This window comes from Nansenia antarctica (genome assembly GCF_963989245.1).
Source record: "Nansenia antarctica genome assembly, chromosome: 2".
Classification (NCBI taxonomy): Eukaryota; Metazoa; Chordata; class Actinopteri; order Argentiniformes; family Microstomatidae; genus Nansenia; species Nansenia antarctica.
Window position 1 is genome coordinate 16,057,367 of NC_137675.1, and position 18,301 is coordinate 16,075,667.

General features: G+C 44.6%; 1 protein-coding gene across 1 annotated transcript in view; it reads right to left on the minus strand.

Moving 5' to 3' along the window:
* Window positions 1–7,285: 7,285 nt before the first annotated feature.
* The window catches only part of sorcs1 (sortilin-related VPS10 domain containing receptor 1), a gene marked incomplete at both ends in the record, with an annotated part of 119,278 nt that continues 108,262 nt past the window's right edge, over window positions 7,286–18,301 (minus strand). Inside the window, 11 exons of the mRNA XM_080522521.1 lie at window positions 7,286–7,350; window positions 7,870–8,027; window positions 8,750–8,855; window positions 9,326–9,425; window positions 11,747–11,881; window positions 12,869–12,981; window positions 13,580–13,703; window positions 14,435–14,568; window positions 15,578–15,764; window positions 16,038–16,209; window positions 16,825–16,938. Of these exons, the coding sequence (XP_080378647.1) occupies window positions 7,286–7,350; window positions 7,870–8,027; window positions 8,750–8,855; window positions 9,326–9,425; window positions 11,747–11,881; window positions 12,869–12,981; window positions 13,580–13,703; window positions 14,435–14,568; window positions 15,578–15,764; window positions 16,038–16,209; window positions 16,825–16,938 (1,408 nt within the window). The remainder of the gene's footprint in view (window positions 7,351–7,869; window positions 8,028–8,749; window positions 8,856–9,325; window positions 9,426–11,746; window positions 11,882–12,868; window positions 12,982–13,579; window positions 13,704–14,434; window positions 14,569–15,577; window positions 15,765–16,037; window positions 16,210–16,824; window positions 16,939–18,301) is intronic.

Consider the following 18,301-nt stretch of genomic DNA (forward strand, 5'->3'; position numbering starts at 1 on the left):
TAGACATATGATGATGTTTTCTTTGGGCCCGAGGAAGAGCACTGGCTGGGCAGCATCGAATGGGGAGCCTGATAAACACATAAACAAATAAACAGATAGAGTTTGCACGTCAGTGAATCACCCTGGGCCCTGTCCTAGAACACACACACACACACACACACACACACACGCACACACACACACATACACACACGCGCACACACATGCGCACACACACACGCGCACACACATGCGCACACACACACGTGCACACACATGCGCACACACACACACACACACATACACACACACGCGCACACACACACACACACACACGCGCGCACACACATGCGCGCACACACACACACACACACACACACACACACACACACACACACACACACACGCACAAAGAATGAGCACCAGTGGCAGGCTGTCCTCCTCCCGTCCTTCCTGCTCAGACTTCTCTCTCTCCAAGCAATTAAGTCTATTTCCTTCAGTACGAGACTCTCGCCATTAAGCCAGGGCTTTAACTCACAGTGACATCACTGGGCTATTGAAGTGAACATTATCAGGAGAGGCCCTAGCAGTCATTGTAAGGAATGAGAGAAGGGTCGATAGAGATACAGTGTTGAGTGTAAAGTACATGTAGTATCATATACTATACAAGAGTCATATCCAAATCTACCTCCTAAGACATTTTTTAGAACATCACTGTGTTTTTGTTGCCACATAGTTGCTTCCTTCAACAACAGTGTTGAACTCAGCTCTTTCTCTCGGTCTCCTTCAAACTAGCTAATGTGATGCCCCAGCCTATTATAGGCAGACAGTGAGTCTCTCCAGGGACACTGTAGGCGGTTACCTTGAGATGTCAGCTGAGCTGGCCCTTGTTGGCATTGATCTCTGGGTAATCTTCTGTCTCCCCTGCGCGCCCGGCATATAGCTCTGACTTAAGAGTCCCCCTACCTCCGTCGCAGCATCACCATGCATCACGACATGCCGCCGTTGTTCATTTGCCCTCTGTCTTCCATGAACCGTTTGTTACAACGGTACAACGCATTAGAGTACTGTGTCTAAATCATCATCATCATCGTCGTCATCATCATTACTCTGTCATGGTATCTGAGTTGCACTTAAAGGAAAAGCAAATGATATAGGCTACAATGGCTAGGGTGCTTGTCTGTATTTGTGGTAAGGTTTGCAAAATGTAACTGAGTTTTCTACAGCTCAACTCAATATGGTTACAGGCGCTGTAATAAACCTGTAATAAACATGTTGGTTTGTTAATAATTGACTTGACATCTTGTATTCATCTCATACATTTTGGACTAAGTGAGAGGAACTATCTTTTCCCTAGCCTGAGTAAGTGAACTTGATCATGTTTAAATCAGTGTTATTGGTAGCTGCGTTGCTAGTAGGAGTTGTTTTTGTTGTTGAGACTGTGTGGCCTGGAAGCTAGTTTCTATTGAAAGCAATTGTGTTTGAAGGCTATTGCTGTCAATTTGCACTGGGAGGAGTTTCAACTTTTCTGCAGCTATTTATGCTTGGTCAGCTCTGACATTGCCAAATACATTTTTGACTGTGAGTACATCTGTCACTGATCGTTAGGTGGGAGGGCCTGCAAGCCTGCTAGTCTTCGGCAATTACATAATCTCCATTTCTATTCGGACTGTCAGAGAGCGACAGCCTCTTGACCGCGAAGATGCCTGACAATAAGACAAGTGGTCACATAATGTCTTTCACCTGTCACACCTGTCCATATCCACCTTCGAATTCCACGCTGTTTCTGTCACCTCTCCTCTAAAATGTCACATTGTTGCTATCTATCGTCCCCCAGGTCAGCTTGGACACTTCCTAGAAGAGATGGGTGTCCTTCTCAGCTCCTCCCCTGACGTTGGAGCTGACCTGGGGGACGATAGATAGCAACAATTTGAACATCATATGTCTTTTGTATCTCTGCATGTCTCGCTGACATTTCAACATCAATCTTAACAAGACCGAGCTCCTCTTCATCCCCGGGAAAGCCTGCCCTCTCCAAGACTTCTCTATCACAGTGGAGAGCTCTACTGTAACCCCCTCCCTGACAGCGAAGAACCTTGGAGTGATCCTGGATAACCGACTATCCTGTGCGGAGAACATTGCAGCAACGGCTCGCTCCTGCAGATTCTTCCTCTATAACATCAGAAGGATACGACCATTCCTTACCAGAGAGGCAGCGCAACTCTTGACCCAGGCACTGGTCATCTCCCGCCTGGATTACTGCAACGTACTCCTGGCCGGTCTCCCCGCCTCCGCCATTAGACCTCTGCAGCTCATCCAGAATGCTGCTGCCCGGCTGGTATTCAACCTCCCCAAACACTCTCATGTCACCCCTCTCCTTCGCACCCTGCACTGGCTCCCGATAGCAGCTCGCATCAGATTCAAGACCCTGGTGCTTGCATATCAGGCAGCTAAAGGGACAGCCCCTGCCTACCTGAAGGAAATGGTAACCCCCCAAACTCCAGCCCGCTCACTCGGCTCCTCCACCTCGGCTGGCCGACTGGCCCCACGCCCCCACCACCTCTGCACAGCAGTCGTGCTGCCCGATCACGTCTCTTCACAACTCTGGCTCCCCGCTGATGGAATGAGCTCCCCACGGCTGTCAGAACGGCAGAGTCACTACCCATCTTCCGTCGTAGACTGAAGACCCACCTCTTCAGGTTACACCTTAACTGCTCCTCCTGCTTCTGCCCTCAGCACTACGTCTCCTAAAGACGTCCGCTTTCCCCTCTACTGTGTCCCTAAGAACTTCTATCGCCCCCCTTGTACTGTCTCACTGTTCCTCCAGTATTCCCCCCCCCAAAAAAAAGGTTTTAGAAGAAGGTGGTAGAAGAAGGTTTCTCCTTCTATCAATGGCCCTGGGCCTGAGCTAGATTACTCTTCCTTCCATGAATGGTGGACTGATGATTCACATGCTTAGTATTCAAATGTATTGATTGTAAGTCGCTTTGGAATAAGGCGTCTGCTAAATGCCAAAAATGTAAATGTAAATGTAAACATTTATTCTTCTCCCTTACCATCAAATCCACTCCTTCCCTGTCAGTCTCTATCCACACTTCTCCTCTCGTCTTGTCTGTCAACCTGTCTTATCCTCCCCATCCACCCTCCTGTCCACTCTTTCCTCATCCTTTCATCATTCATAGTCCACTCATTCCTATCCACTGACATCGAGGTCAGCATGATCCTCTCCATGCCCTCCATGGCTCTCTGAAACCTTGTAGAATAGGGCTCCGAGCAGCTAAGAGGAAATGAAGAAAAACCGGCCTTGCTGCTGACCTAAACCCTTATCTCTCTCTCCTCCTCAACTACACGTCCTCTGCATCGGCTGCTAAAGCGTTCCAAAATCCAATCCTCTGCCTCTAACCCAATGAAATTGTTCTCCACATTTTCCACACTCCTCAATCCAGCCCCCCCCCCCCCCCCCCTCCCTGACTTTGTCACCTGCTTTGAAAAGAAGGTTGATGACATTAGCAGTTCCTTCTCTCGCCAACACTGCTACCACCCCTCCCAAACACACTGTGCTACACTCAGTCAGCTCTTTTCCCCCTCTCCCCTGATGATATTCTAAAACTGATCACATCTAAGCAGGCAACCACTTGCCCTCTCGATCCTATCCCCTCCCCTCCAACCCATTTCCAAAGACCTGCTTCCTTTCATTACAACCGTAATCAACTCCTCTCTATCCCCAGCATCTGTCCCGACTGCCTTTAGGACAGCCAAAGTCAAGCCTATTCTCAAGAAACCAATTCTTGCTGTCCACAACTACAGAACTGTGTCCTTTCTCTCCTTGCTGTCACGGAAGCCCTCCACTCTGCTCAAGCTTCCTCCCTCTCCTCTGTCTCATTTCCCTGGACCTGTCTGCTGCCTTCGACACAGTAAACCACCCGATCCTCCTCTCCACCCTCTCAGAACTGGGCATCTCTGGCTCTGCACTCTCCTGGTTTGCATCCTACCTGGCTGAACGCTCTTACCAGGTGATGTTCGCTGTCCTCCCCATAAGGCCTCACAACTGGGGTTCCTCAGGGCTCCGTCCTAATGGCTCTTAGTGTTCTCCCTCTATACCAAATCTCTTGGCTCAGTCATTTCCTCACATGGTTTCTCCCACCACTGCAACGCAGACACTCAACTCTTCCTGTCTTTCCCCCCCTCTGACTCACAGGTGGCAACACAAAAGAGAAGGAGGCCGCCCTAGAGAGGCTAGAAGTAGGGTAATCATGTGTGAGAAAGAACATCCAAACACCTGTTTGATTCATTTTCTTTATAGGTTGAATATTACTTCCGCAAATACATAGTATTTTTTACAAACATTTTGTAAGAAAATGAAAACACAGTTAACATAGACTCTTCTTTCCATTTAATAAATATGATTGTAAATGCATAAAACAATTACATACAGCACAGTTGAGGTCAAACAAAAAAAACATTGTACACCTAAACTTTTGTTTTTATATAAAAGCTTTACAGTAATAAAACTCTTTTTTTTCTCTACAAAAATAATCTCACTAACTCGGGGGCGAGCAAGTCACTCCTGCACAGGGATGTCAACTCCAGTCATGGAGGGATATGTGTGTGTGTATGTTTTTGTTCCTGCCAAGCACTAACACGCCTGATCTTACTGATCAACCAATTACAGTCCTCATTTAGGTCTGGAACACAAACCTGCACACACACCCCCGCCCTCTAAGAATTGAATTGGAGACCTCTGCTCTAGCTAGTCTATGGTTGTATGCAGCCCCACGCCTTGGGATGTCTGTGACATCACAGTCTCTCCCAGGAGATGCAGGTCAAAGTTCCCTCGTTGTCATAAGCGCTCACCAACAAATCTAAAAGGAAGTACCGCCTGTCAACATCCTCTTCTTAAACTAATAATTCAAAGCTTAGCTGGAGGGGGAAAAGTAGAAGTTTCCACAAAACGCTGATCCACTGTCAGATATGTTCCTATCCCCTGAATGGTTAGGGTTAGGATTAGGGGGTAGGGTAATCTGATTCCAGATCGGTGGAAAGGGGAAACCTCTACCTCAAACCTGCTACTGTATCGTGGGCCAGACGGGACGTGAGGAACCATTGGCAACTGAATGTGTTCATGGTGAATATTGCCATGGTGAATATTGCCATGATGCTGCTCCACCTTCATTCACTGTTTACTAACATGGGGCTTGCCAAGCTTGTTAATTGCAGGCTTGTGTAAATGATCGTCAGGAGTTAATTAAGAGTCATATTGCTTGTTTTTGTTTAGATTTATGGGGATAATGCTGTATATAATTAAACTACCTGTTTGGGAAAATAATAGCACAACCTCTACAATGCCATAGTTGTTTGACATGAAGAGAAATTTATTTCAAATAGATTGCAGCCCAGCGATCTGAGATGATATAACTTATCCGTTTTTTGGGTAAATTAGTCATAAGAAATAAACTTTAAACATAAAAACTAAGTTACTGTACGCATGCCACCTCAAATACACATTTCAATCTTTAATCAAAAGGGAGATCTGTTTCTTCTAACTGGAATCCAAGGAAGCCAATAGTATCTAAAGCTTTTTCATTAGGTACGATAGCGATGTCATCATTAGAAGTCAGGCGCTAGTCAATCAAATCCATATTATTGGTGTATCCTGTCCATATTAATTTGCGAAATATTGTCTGTACCATGAACCGTCTATTCATGAACTGTGTCTGGTTTTACATTCCAGATTGTCTGTATTGTATGTGCGTGTGTGTTTCTGTCTGTGCGTGTGTGTGTGTGTTTCTGTCTGTGCGTGTGTGTGTTTCTGTCTGTGCGTGTGTGTGTGTGGTTAAGTGTGTGTGTGTCTGTGTGTTTGTACTGTACAATATATATGCTGCAAAATGTAAGTCACTTATCCTAGCATCTCTGTCCAACCACCAGAACAGCAGGATGAGAGCTTCCAGAACGATCAGCTATTTCACTCCTTAATTTAATGACAAGGACAAGAGCCTTCCAAAAATGTCTACTGTATATTCTATTACCATCAATCAAACATTCATATCTGTCAAATTTCACATGTGTCTACCCTGCTCCTTGGAACAAGGTAACCATGCATGTATCTCTCCCGTACGCGCTCTACTTCTTTTGGTTCTTCAAACCGGGGATAATAAGCTAGCTAGAGTACAGAGATAGGCCCGAGACATTAGCCTAAATGTGTCACCAACCTTAGCCTGCCTTGAGCTTCACTGGCTGCGTTAAGTATTCGTCTAGGCCTCGTATTCTGTCCAATAGGATACCCTGGTGCTGCATGTCCTGAAAAACACTGTTCCCATTCCGCTCTGAGCTTCTCGATTTTGATTCCTCATATAAAGCAGCTGTATTTCATTTAAGTTTGAAACCAAAACGTTGGGTCTCTACATACTCTCTATCAGAGGTTAGGTTGAAAGGATATTGACTGGTGTATGTGAGCCAAATTGTTAAGACTGCGATAGTCAAATTAGGTGTAAGAAAAAGCACGGTTATAAGAATATTGATTGAATCTAGATGTGGTTATCTCTCGTAGTTATGGACCACAGTACAGTAGCACCATGTCTCTCACCTATTGTACATTTGAAAAAAAACAAAACAAAAACATCATACAAACTGGTGTTTATCGTTAAATATAGCTTGTAGCATTAGATTCACAGCAAAGCTCAACAAAACTGCCAAAGAAATTGAGACAACCAAACCCTGTTTTTGTCATTGAATTATTACATCATAAGCAAACAAAAAAACATCTCCTTAGAAAATGTATTGTGCCATAATTAGAGACCCATGAGACAATGAACTGAAGCAAAATGATTGAATAATTGATAAGAGTACTTCGGTTTAGTTTGCAGTTTGTTATTAAAATACACAAATATCTCACAGACATTCATGATTTACTAAATAAATGTGACTTTTATTTTGATGATATACTCAAAGGTATAATCTCAAGAATAAATAGTATACTATTGCTGGTAGCAACACAGTAGAATTGATGTACAGTAGGACACTTAAGCGAAACCCAAAATGTGTTTTTATGTCTTTTTTTTTTTTTCTTTAGTTCATGCTGGCTTTTCCTTCTAGTATGTTCTTGACTTGTATAAATAAATGTAATCCAAAATTATTTTTATTAGACAAGTACGTAAAAAAAAAAACCTGTACACAGCGTCTTCTGGTTTCCACAGAGCACAGTTAGTGTCAGCAAAGTCCAACATGCACAGGTATAAAGCTCAAAACCATTGTGTCCCGAATGGTAAAAAGTCCATGACACAACTGAATCGCTGTTCCGAGTCCAGTTTTAAACGTTGATGTATGTGGGGAGTTCTGTCGAGAATTTGACATGTGCATGAGGTTTAATACATCCTTGAAGAGAAAGGGTGGGACAGAGACAGGGGAAGAGAATCAACTGTCAGAACACATTCCATCAATCTAGATTAATTACTGTACATGGAGTCACGTTTCATATAATTATTGAGCCCCTCGCTGACTGACACCTTGAGCGGAATGGGCCTGTCAATTTATGGCTATAATCAAACTTCTGCGGAAGAGTTTAATAACACAAAAGGTTAGCTTAATGGGTACCATATGTGAAACCGATGGCATGAAATGAAATGCAATGACATGACTAGCAATGCAATGAAATGAAACTGAAGTAGAGGAAAAACTCCTATTAAAGGAAAACTCTTTTAAAATAAGGGTCATAGTCACCCGTGGGTCTTGTATTGAGCTTGGTAGTGTCCAGCAGCTCCACCACATCCCGTTGACAGGTGACGATAGGGACTATACATGGAAAGCAATGGAATGAAATGAAATGACACCAAAAAGTGATAAAATGAAATGAGAGTGTAAGTAAAAGGGAAAAAAAAAGGAGTATGTAGTCACCGATGGGCCGTGTGTTCCTTTCTGTGTCCAGAAGCTCTAAAGAAGTCACCAGGTCCCGTTGTGAATCGGGCGTGCTCTCCGTCGGACTAACTGGACTGATCATTTCTTGTTCTTTTTCGTTCTGCATCTGCGCATAGACGTTGAGGCCTGGGATCTTCCTTGAGGAAAGATTTACAATGAGATATGGGGATAAAGAGGATCGCCCTGGCTAATAAAACAAGAGGAGGAATGTTGCCTCGGGCCATAGCATTCCAATGCGCCTCGTTACCATCCGAGTCCATAAGATATTCAGGGTTTATTTAATTGCTTTGTTTCTATTTTCTTTCAGCAGATATACTTATATAGCCATATTTGTATGCAAATCCATATTGTATGTATTTGCGAGGCAATAACAACTTCCTTTTGTCAACCCCCCCCCCTCTATCTCTCTCCTTCTCTCCTTCTGTATAGATCTTGTCTCATTGACCCCTTCTGCCCTTTTCTGGCAGAGCTGCGCCTTGGTGCAGAGAAATATTTGAACATTTCAGAAAGGTCAACTAGTGATGCTCAAAGGGCTAAATATTGATAATGCCTGGAGGCTGACTGACATTTCATTTGTAGAGAATACCCAGACAAAATAACTTTTAGTCTAAATGTCCACTTAGAACTGTGAGAAAGGCCAGTTCTCCCTTGACAAGGAGAGGTTTTCCATGCTGACGTTTGATGGACAAGGCTCAAGTCCCTCTGTAGCTTAGCCGCTCAAAATGTTGTCAAAACTGTCAGGAACTCCCCGACTTGGTTAAACGCTACGTAGCGTTTTGTCAGTGTTTTGGGAACATACGCTATCAGCTAGGGTTATAGAGGTCATAACAGTGGCAGCACAATATCATGAGCAGTTTACCTTTTGAATTTGTAGACAACAAATACAGCTAACCCCACAACCACTACCGACAGCAGCATTAGCATGGCCGAGCCACTGTGGTTCTCACTGGTGTCCACTAGGGGCGCTGTAGAGGTGGGAGACAAGAGTCACAAACGATACATTGAATCTGAAAACAATTTTAAAGTTTACAAACCCATGCACTTATAAAAGTGAACTAGAAATTGACGCCTTCTTCATTCATAAAAAATGTCATTTGAAAAGTTTGTTAATACAGGTAGTATTGACTTCTCTTACTCTTTATCTTATTAGCCCTTAGGACAGTAGCAGCATCCCCAAAAGGAAGAGGCACACATACTTGTAACGATGCTCACTCTCTGAATGTCTCTGTGTAGCTACATGAGGGGAGCCAATCAGACAAAGGATTGGGGTTGTTAGTCGACTGGGCAGCAGTTAAAGACCTCCTGGCTGTCTAAGTCTCTCTAACAGCTCTCTATCCGTTTGTCTACACGTTACGTCCCAATTATCCTTCATAAACCTAGCAAACTCAAACAAAACATGTAAAGGCATTTGCATTCAAAACGTGTGGCGGCATACCTGCTGATAAATGTGCGGCATACACCGTGACTTGGACCCCAGGCCTGAGGGTGAATTGCACATGGTTTTGATTCAAGGCTCCAAGCAAGGTTTCCGAGAGCTGGAGGGAGTAGAAACGAGAAACATTAGTATTGACATACTGAGTAATAAGACCTCAATAACCATTAAAATGCAAAAATGTTGCTATCATATATATTACGATCACGTTTCATCATTATGTCATCATTTAACAATTTATGCAACGTTTCGACTGAGTTTTTCCATTGAGGATGCGAAATAAAATCTTTGCCGGGATGATACTAACTTTTCTAATAACTAATAAAAAAACATCAAACGAAGGCACACCTACCTACCCGTCCCCACATGCCCCTGATTATCACACGGAATGGCACATTGGTGCTATAGTTAATTCAGCACTGCTACCACCCAGAGTCCCACTTAAAGTGAAATATCGATGGACGAATCTTTCTTCTTTAATGCATAATAGATGTGGTGAAACCTTGCTTGAACTCGGGGGTGGGGGGGAGTGGGGGGTAACCTTCTGGCTCCGGAACATGAACATTTTTTACATAAATCAGCCATAATATCACCCTGACCTGGAGGTAAACTTTAAAAGGAAAAGATTACAGCCATCTAATATTTTCATAGATACATGGCTTCTCTTTAGTGATGTCATAATGTTATAATATGTTCTATTCTATTCTATTCACTACATATCTAGGTGAAGGCATAAAACAGGTATGTGAATGCAGGACATACTGTATGACCAACCCCAGCCAAACAATTCCCTTTCTATTCTGGAATCCATTTTATTCCTTCGCCAGGCTTCATTAATTTTATCTGCCTCATTTACCAAATTAATTGTTATATGAGTAATTTCTCCAGCCCTTCATTCTCCCCCTTTTTTTTGGTTAATCAATTTCTTACCCAGATTAAAATTAGACTATGATGTGAATAATTACTTTTTCTTCTTTTTGTGTTGGGGTCAGTAAATCTGTTATACATTCTAATAAGCGTCCCACACATTACACTTTCAAGCAACCTTGAATGAAGATTTATCGTCGGTGTGTATGGATGAATAGATGGATGGATGGATGTTAGGTGGGGGGTCTTTGCCAAGCAATCAGGCAGGTGTGTGGGAGAGAGAGAGGGAGGGGGGGGGGGGGCAGGAGATCAAATTGAATCCCTCTTGCTTCTTTTTCAGACATGCCAGAGTCTTCTACTTCCCATGAAGAGCAGATCTTTTTTTTATTTCATTATCTATTGTAGGAGGCTTAGGGCTAATTCAGTTCATCCTGATACTGGTGTGATTAAGTAGGCTGATCAGCTGTGACTCTCTCTTTGTCTGCTTTTTATGCCCTTTTCAAACTGCGACTCCCGCCCCCGCATAGACGACTTAATGGGAGCTAAAGCCGTCCCCCACGATGACTTGTGAAAGCTTGTCATACTTATCGAGGAACCTAGTTGAAATTCCTCCAGCGTGTTCCGTCGCAATTAGACCTTGTGTGTCTGTGTGGATAAGCCTCGATAGACCAACACTGACATCTAGTGGATGAAAGAGGAACTGTGCCTTGAGACAATGTGTGTCCAAATAACAGCACATGCTCTGATAGAATGTAGGAGGCCGCATAGCCTGAACCTCTATGTTCATTACTGATAGAATAAACTGTTAGAATAGGGTAGATTTCTATAGAACAGATACCAAATTCAGTTCAGTGAAGACTACACAGATGTCACACAATAAGAACACACAGATGTCTTACTGGTGCCTGAAAAAAACCAGCTGCCACAACTATCCAAAATGTCCTCCCAGTCAAAACATCTGGCCTGTACAGTAAGAATGAAATGTAGTACTTAGTTTATTTGTTTACAATGTTAATGAGAGGAAGTCATTATCCCTCTCTGATTTAGGCAACAGCAGAAATAATATATATATTGAATTATGATGCTATTAAAGGTTCTTGTGACCACTGTGCTCAGAACAGGTGTGTTGACCAAAATGCGATAGATCACAATGTGACAGCAGCTAGTGAAACCGGGAACAAGTCGCCAATCAATCAAAATGTTCAGACTTTTATTTCCGAAAAATGTAAATACATTTCAACGTTGACACACTTGCTAGTCAAGTCAAAGCTTCGGTGAGTACTCCCCACTACTTTATACTAACTAGGTAGTAGTGGGGATTACTCACCGAATCCGTTGCAATATTTTGGCTTGACTAGCGAGTGTGTCGTTGATTTATTAAAATGTTTCCGAATAAAAGTCTGAACGGTCCGTCGGTTGCTGACTTCCTGGTTTCACCATCTGCTGTTACAAATGTCTAGCTGGTCGGCCAGCAAAAAAATAAAAGACATTTAAAGGTTTCTGTTTGTATTTATTTCGTGTAAGGGGATCATGGAGAGACAGATGCTGCCTGGTCACCTGATCCAGATGGGCCAAGCTCTTCTCCGGCTTCCCCTCCGTCAGCTCTTTGTCGGGCAGGAGGAAGAACTCCGCTGCCGTCGGCAACCCGGGGAGGACCGTGACGAGAAGCTGCTCGTCGCTGACCCCTGTGGCCTACAGAAGGAAAGGGAGAGGAGGATTAACCGTAATGCTACACGTTCGTCACGAAGCGATTGGATGCCCTTTCATTTCGTTACAAGCGTCAGAGGGACTTTTCGTGGAATAGCAAAACAAGTATAAACGAGGACTGTAGGTATAAGTGGCTGCGTCCCATCTGACTGCAGGTGGCGTGATGTAATTGTATATTATTATGAAATCACTTGAGAATTGCAGCTGATCTCATGATCATACAGCACCATTCAGGCCCTTTACAATTACGATTCAATATATACTATGAGTGTTTAGTGATTCCAGTATGAAGGACATACAAGGAGACTCTCTATTCTGTTGCGGGTGCCACATCATGTACCCTAACTGTCTGGATTTGACACGCAGTACGTCCCACTACTGGTGGATGACAGTCGGTACAGTGATCTTCCCTTCAGTTCAGTTCAACCACATGAGCATCAGACATTCGGTGAGATTTATTCTCCTGTGCGTTTGCACATGTCCGGCCTTGTTGCCTGCGAATATGACCCTGAACTTCACATCAGCGATTGCTAAGCTCGATGTGACAAGACAAGCCGGTGGAACAGCAATCAGAATGTTCTGGAAGTTGCGTTTCCGTCCCTTGTCAGGGATCGTCATAGGATGTGGATTCATCTCCAAAGGAGACCTGGGGTCAACTGGGAATGACTCACACGGCAGCTTTGAGAGGTCAAAACCACTGCTGTCAGTCAGGGTAAATAGTCTGTTACAGTGTGAATGGTTTGCACTCACTTGGCCATGACCCACGCAGACGCACGAACACACACACACACACACACACACACACACACACACACACACACACACACACACACACACACACACACACACATACACACAATGGGCGATAGATGTCAGTAGTGAGGTGTTCAAATCTACAGCAACTCCATTTACACACACACACACAGACTGGCTGGCCTCCTCAGTTGATACTCTACATACTGCAGTACCCACCTGGACCATGGATTTCTTGATGACTCGGCTAATGTCCAGTCTCCACTCTGGGACGTCAGGGTTGTGGTCGTCCAAATTAGTTGAGAAGGAGAGAAGATGAGATCTGAAAAACTCTGCAGAAGCAAACAACAGAAGACACGTTTAAGCCGCCTGAACCACCGTACGATGATGCAGTCAATAGTGATCGACCTAGCAGCATGCTTTCCTATTTCCGTCCTCAAATACAAAAAAAAAAAAAAAGGAAAATGTACCATAACTGAGTGACCGGTGTTTTGTCTGACAACCGTTACCTCCAAGTCATTGTGTATCTATACAGTGAAATATACAAAGCCCTCACAAAGACAGTAAACTGCTGAATCCAATAATGGTAGCAAAACCATGACATTGCTAAATAATAATAATAATAATAATACATTTGATTTAAAAGCGCCTTTCTCAAACTCAAGGACACTGTACAGAAAACAAAGAGAAGCAGAACAACAAAAACAAAAAAACAACAAAAAAACAGAACAACATTTTTAAAAAATACGATTAAATCGTATAAAAAAAAGAAAAAAGAAAGAAAAATGGTGTAAGAGCTCAGGCAGCTATGGGGAATAGCGTTCCTCAGGACCCATGCCATGCTGTACAAAGGCGAGTCTGAACAGTTTGTTTACAGAGTTGTGTAACAAAACACACACACGCATTGGAGCGGTGGTGCTCGCGGCTCACCGTGGACCGCGATGGCTTTCCTGTCCTGCAGGATGTTATTCCCCGCCGCCACCTGCACAGTGACAGTGTTGATGCCTTCCCTGGAGAACGTGCACGCCACGCTTCCCTCCAAGCTGATTACTGGCTGTGTATTCAAACGGGAGAGAGGGAACGAGAGAGAGAGAGAGAGGGAGGGAGGGAGTTCCCATGGGAGACCCTTATCAACCTGGTTAACATCTCACACAGCCGTTATTTACACTACAGAGGTGTCAGGCAGGCAGGCAGGAAGACACATGCATGCGCACACACACACACACACACACACACACACACACACACCTCTACACACACACACACCTATACACACACACACACACACACACACCTCTACACACACACACCTATACACACACACACACACACACACACACACACACACACACACACTTGCCATGATCGCAGCTGTGCTGCACATAACAGTCCATCGGGACTTCTATATGTGACACCGGCAGCTCTGGCTGTCGTTATTCACATCTCCCTTTGTTCTTCAAATGGCTACGGGATGCTAATGTGGAGTCATTATGTCACACACTGCCTGGAATAGCTAGCAGATGCACCGGTAGGGAGGGACGACTCCTTTTTCCCAACCAGACAAAGTCTGGCTGGCTCCAAAAGACAGACAATGTTGTCGTTTAATAAGTCGTTGGGAATGATGAACGGCCTCAGAGAAAGCACGATACGAATACACTATGCAGAGAGAGAGAGAGAGAGAGTCTAGATTTCAACATTTCAGCACACACACACACACACACACACACACACACACACACACACACACACACACACACACACACACACGCACACACTGTACTGTACCTCTGTATTATTTCCGAACCACCAGATGTAGGTGACGGTTCCCACTTGGCTGGGCCACAGCACAGCGGTGAGGTTGATCTCCTTCCTCTTCACCGCCACAAAGGGAGCCGAGAGATGGATATACTCCAGCTGACCTACTCAAAAGCACACCCATACATCACAGCACATCACCGACGGGAAAGAGAGGACAGAAAAAAAGTTTCGTGTGCGTCTCCCACCTTCCAATTCTCCACTGAGAGACACGGCGGTTCCATCCTCCCCCCCCCGTCTCTCTCTCTCTCTCTCTCTCTCCCCCCCCCCCCCCCCCACCCCCATAAGTCGCCATCTGCGCTTTACTGTATTTTTCATTCCCTGGCACTTCTGCGCCACTCCGGACCCCCATTTGGCACATCAGATTGACAGATTGGAGGGGCTCGGCGATTCTCCCTGATCAATAAGTGAGCTCTGCTACATCTGTCACCCGTGGGGTGGTCACCCCCCCTACCCCTCCCTCCCCACACACTGGGGGGGACGAGGCAGTGATTGACTTACACGCTTGACTGGACTGGAATTGTAATAGCGTTTTTATTCCATCTTAACTGTGTGAGGTGGAGGTGGAGGACCTTAAGTGTACATTCATGTTGTAAGCAGATAAGCAATCTCATGTCTCATCTGCAAGAAGAAACCCAAGCTGAACTGTGTATGTAGCAAGTAAATACAGTACAGCAATATATTGTTATTGTTAGAACGACCTCGCTTAAAGTCCAACTCAAATCCAGGGGCTTTATGATGAAGTCTGCATAGAACTGCATTGCTTGTATAGTCACAAGACTGCATAGGTTGAGGAGCACACCAGGGGAGGCTGGTGGAGGTAGAAATGGGGCTCATTGTAATGCATGGAACTGAATGAGGAAAAGGTATCAAACACAGTATGAAACATCAGTTATCAAACGCCATCTCTCGTTCCGTTCCATGCATTTACAATAGGCCCATCTTCCACCAGCCTCCCCTGGTGTGCTCCTCAATCTACAGTAAGTTATAGACCACACATACGCACGACTACAGTACATGCTCCGGGCTGTGCAGTCAACCACAGTGACAGAGAGGGAGAGAGAGAGAAAGAGAGAAAGACAGACAGAGAAAGATCGAGAGAGAGGTACTGACATGTCACGTGCAGGTAGAGCACCACGCTCTCGGCGCCCAGGCTGTTCTCCCCGGTGGCCGTCACGCGGTAGATCCCCACAGCCTTGTAGACGTGTTTCACGCCGTCTTCGATGGAGCTTACGTTGGAGTAGGTCAGAGCGTGGCCGTCGCCGAAGTCCACCATGATGCTCGTCCTGGCTCCGTCCCCCTACGCAGGAGAGGATTACATTGAGTTGAGAGAGAGAGCGAGAGACAGAGAGAGAAAGAGAGAGAGAGAGAGAGAAACAGAGAGGGAGAAAAACAGAAAGGGAAAGAGAGAGAAACAGAAAGGGAGAGAAAGAGAACGAGATAGAACAACTCAAAAAGAAAGGGAGAGAGAGAAAGCGAGAACGACAGGGAGAGATATTAACCTTGTCAAGGAAACCGCAGTATTTCCCATGAGGGGGATAGCAACAAAAAAAACAAACCAACATGACAGTACCTCCTCCAAAAAGACCAGGAAGGTGACATTGGTGCCCATGATGGCCGACATCGTCCCCTCGCTGGTGACCAGGTGCAGGCCTTTGGGCGCCTGGGTCGGACAGTGCTGCCTCTTGGCCGTGTACTCCGCTATCACTCCCGCCGTGCAATTATTAGACACCACCTTCCTATAGCTGGAGAAGAGCCACAGACAGACAAACAAACAGACCAACAAACAAACTCTTAAGAGCCTGCGCAGTGGAGTGTAGCAAGATAGAGAGGAGCAGGGGAGACTGGTGGAGGTAGAAATCGGAGGACATTGCCACGTGTAGGCGTGCATTACAATGAGGCCGTCCTCGGATTTCTACGTCCACTAGCCTCCCCCTGGTGAGTGAGTAAGAAGATGTATTCTAGCTGTGGAGGTAGGACAGATATTCAGATACAATTTCTATTGTGTCTAAAGGCGTATAAAACTGTATGCAGGTCACAGCCCTTTCTGTTACTGGGGGTCAGCGATAAGCCTCAACCACACAAACAACCATACCGGTGGTGATCAACATACTGATAGTGGAGTACACTGTATGGGAACAGAGGGCTTAGACTAGACGACGAGTCTCATCGTAGAACAGGATGTATTGTAGATGATCTAGCAAGTTGGCAACTCAGAGATGTTATGAGGTACACAAGTAGCAGAGTCTGACATTTCCAATGGTTTTCATTTATTTCGAGGAGTACTTGAATGCAAGATTAGTGGGAAAGCTATCTGTAGTGAAGGAAAGAACAGTAGAAGCTGTTTGAGAGGGTCTTACCCGGTGCTGTTTAAGAATGTTGTCCCTGTGGTGCAACTCCTCGACATGGATGACGGGAGGAACCAAAAGGCGGGGGTGCACTTCCCATCACTTCTCCTCTCGTAGCCATAGTCGCTGCAATGTTTTGGACCATACCAACTATCAGTAAAATGTGACAGGGTCTGGTGTCCTCAAGTAGGTCATTTTTCAGTTTTTCAGATTATGAAAGTGCAGATTGTAAGCTTTCAAATTATGTGTCATACATTGAAATCTGAAAATAGGTTGAATGTTGGTACACCTGAAACCAAATACCGGAAAAACTCGCTCTGGATCAAAAGATCCACGCAAAAAACAGCTGCTAGTAGCTAGTAGCTAAAAATGAACATCGCATATGAACATCAACATGCTAAACGCACAAAACTACACATAATTAGATGATCACACAGTCCCTGATTTTGAACACGTCCTAAAACGTAAGTTTGTTTCCAAGCCATGTATCACTTACCCAGTAGCCTACGGCAGACGATACAGTGAATCCAATTCACAAATTATAGGCCTAAGTATTTAGTGATCCTAAAACTGTTGTTTGTTATATCGAGTGGGCACTTCAACACTTACAATTATTTTGCAAACCCCCCCCCAAAAAAAACTGAAGAAAAGTAGAGACAAAGAGAAAATAAGCTTTTAGGTCATTTCCGCGAGAATTGCCAACATGCAGACCTTTTTCACCAGACCGTGTCACGAATATACTTATAGTTACAGTCACACAATGTGCCTGCTAAATAGCCTACTGTATGAGTGGTTAAGAACAGTTTGGCCTCTGACATTGTCGCACCTTACCAGCATTCAGTAAAAGCAATTGAGTGAAATACTTTGACCTTATGTTTTAGTTTTTATTGGGTTAGATTCTTAAAAGAAACTGTCACAACAGTCTCCATTTTCTTCTTCTTTTTTTTTCTTTTTTTGAGCCCAGCCCAAGTTGTTTGTCCTACAATTAAAAAGCAATGTGCCTGTGTATCCCCAAAATGATGGGAACAAATTGCCCCAATTAGAGCTACACGCACAGCGATGCAAAAGTGTTGTGATTGTTAATGAAAGCTATTAAGTCTGATGATTTATCGCCTCTCCAAAGCTGGTTGCGAACACCCCCTCACTCAAGGGGCCTGCAGATTTGGGAATTAACACAAGCAAACATTAATAATACTGATAATTCAAAGAAATGGGCTGTGGAGTCGACTGGCAAAAGCTACCAAAAGCAGCGATGAAGTTTGCTTGTAGTGTTGTGTCGTTCAAGGGGATAGCAACTGCAGATATTCAAGGATAAACAGACTTTAAAGCACACACGCACACCATACACGCACACGCACACGCACTGACACACACACACACACACACACACACACACACACACACACACACACACACACACACACACATGCACACACAGGCTCCCCCACACACACTTTGTACTTTCTTTCTTTGTACTCCCCCTATCCAG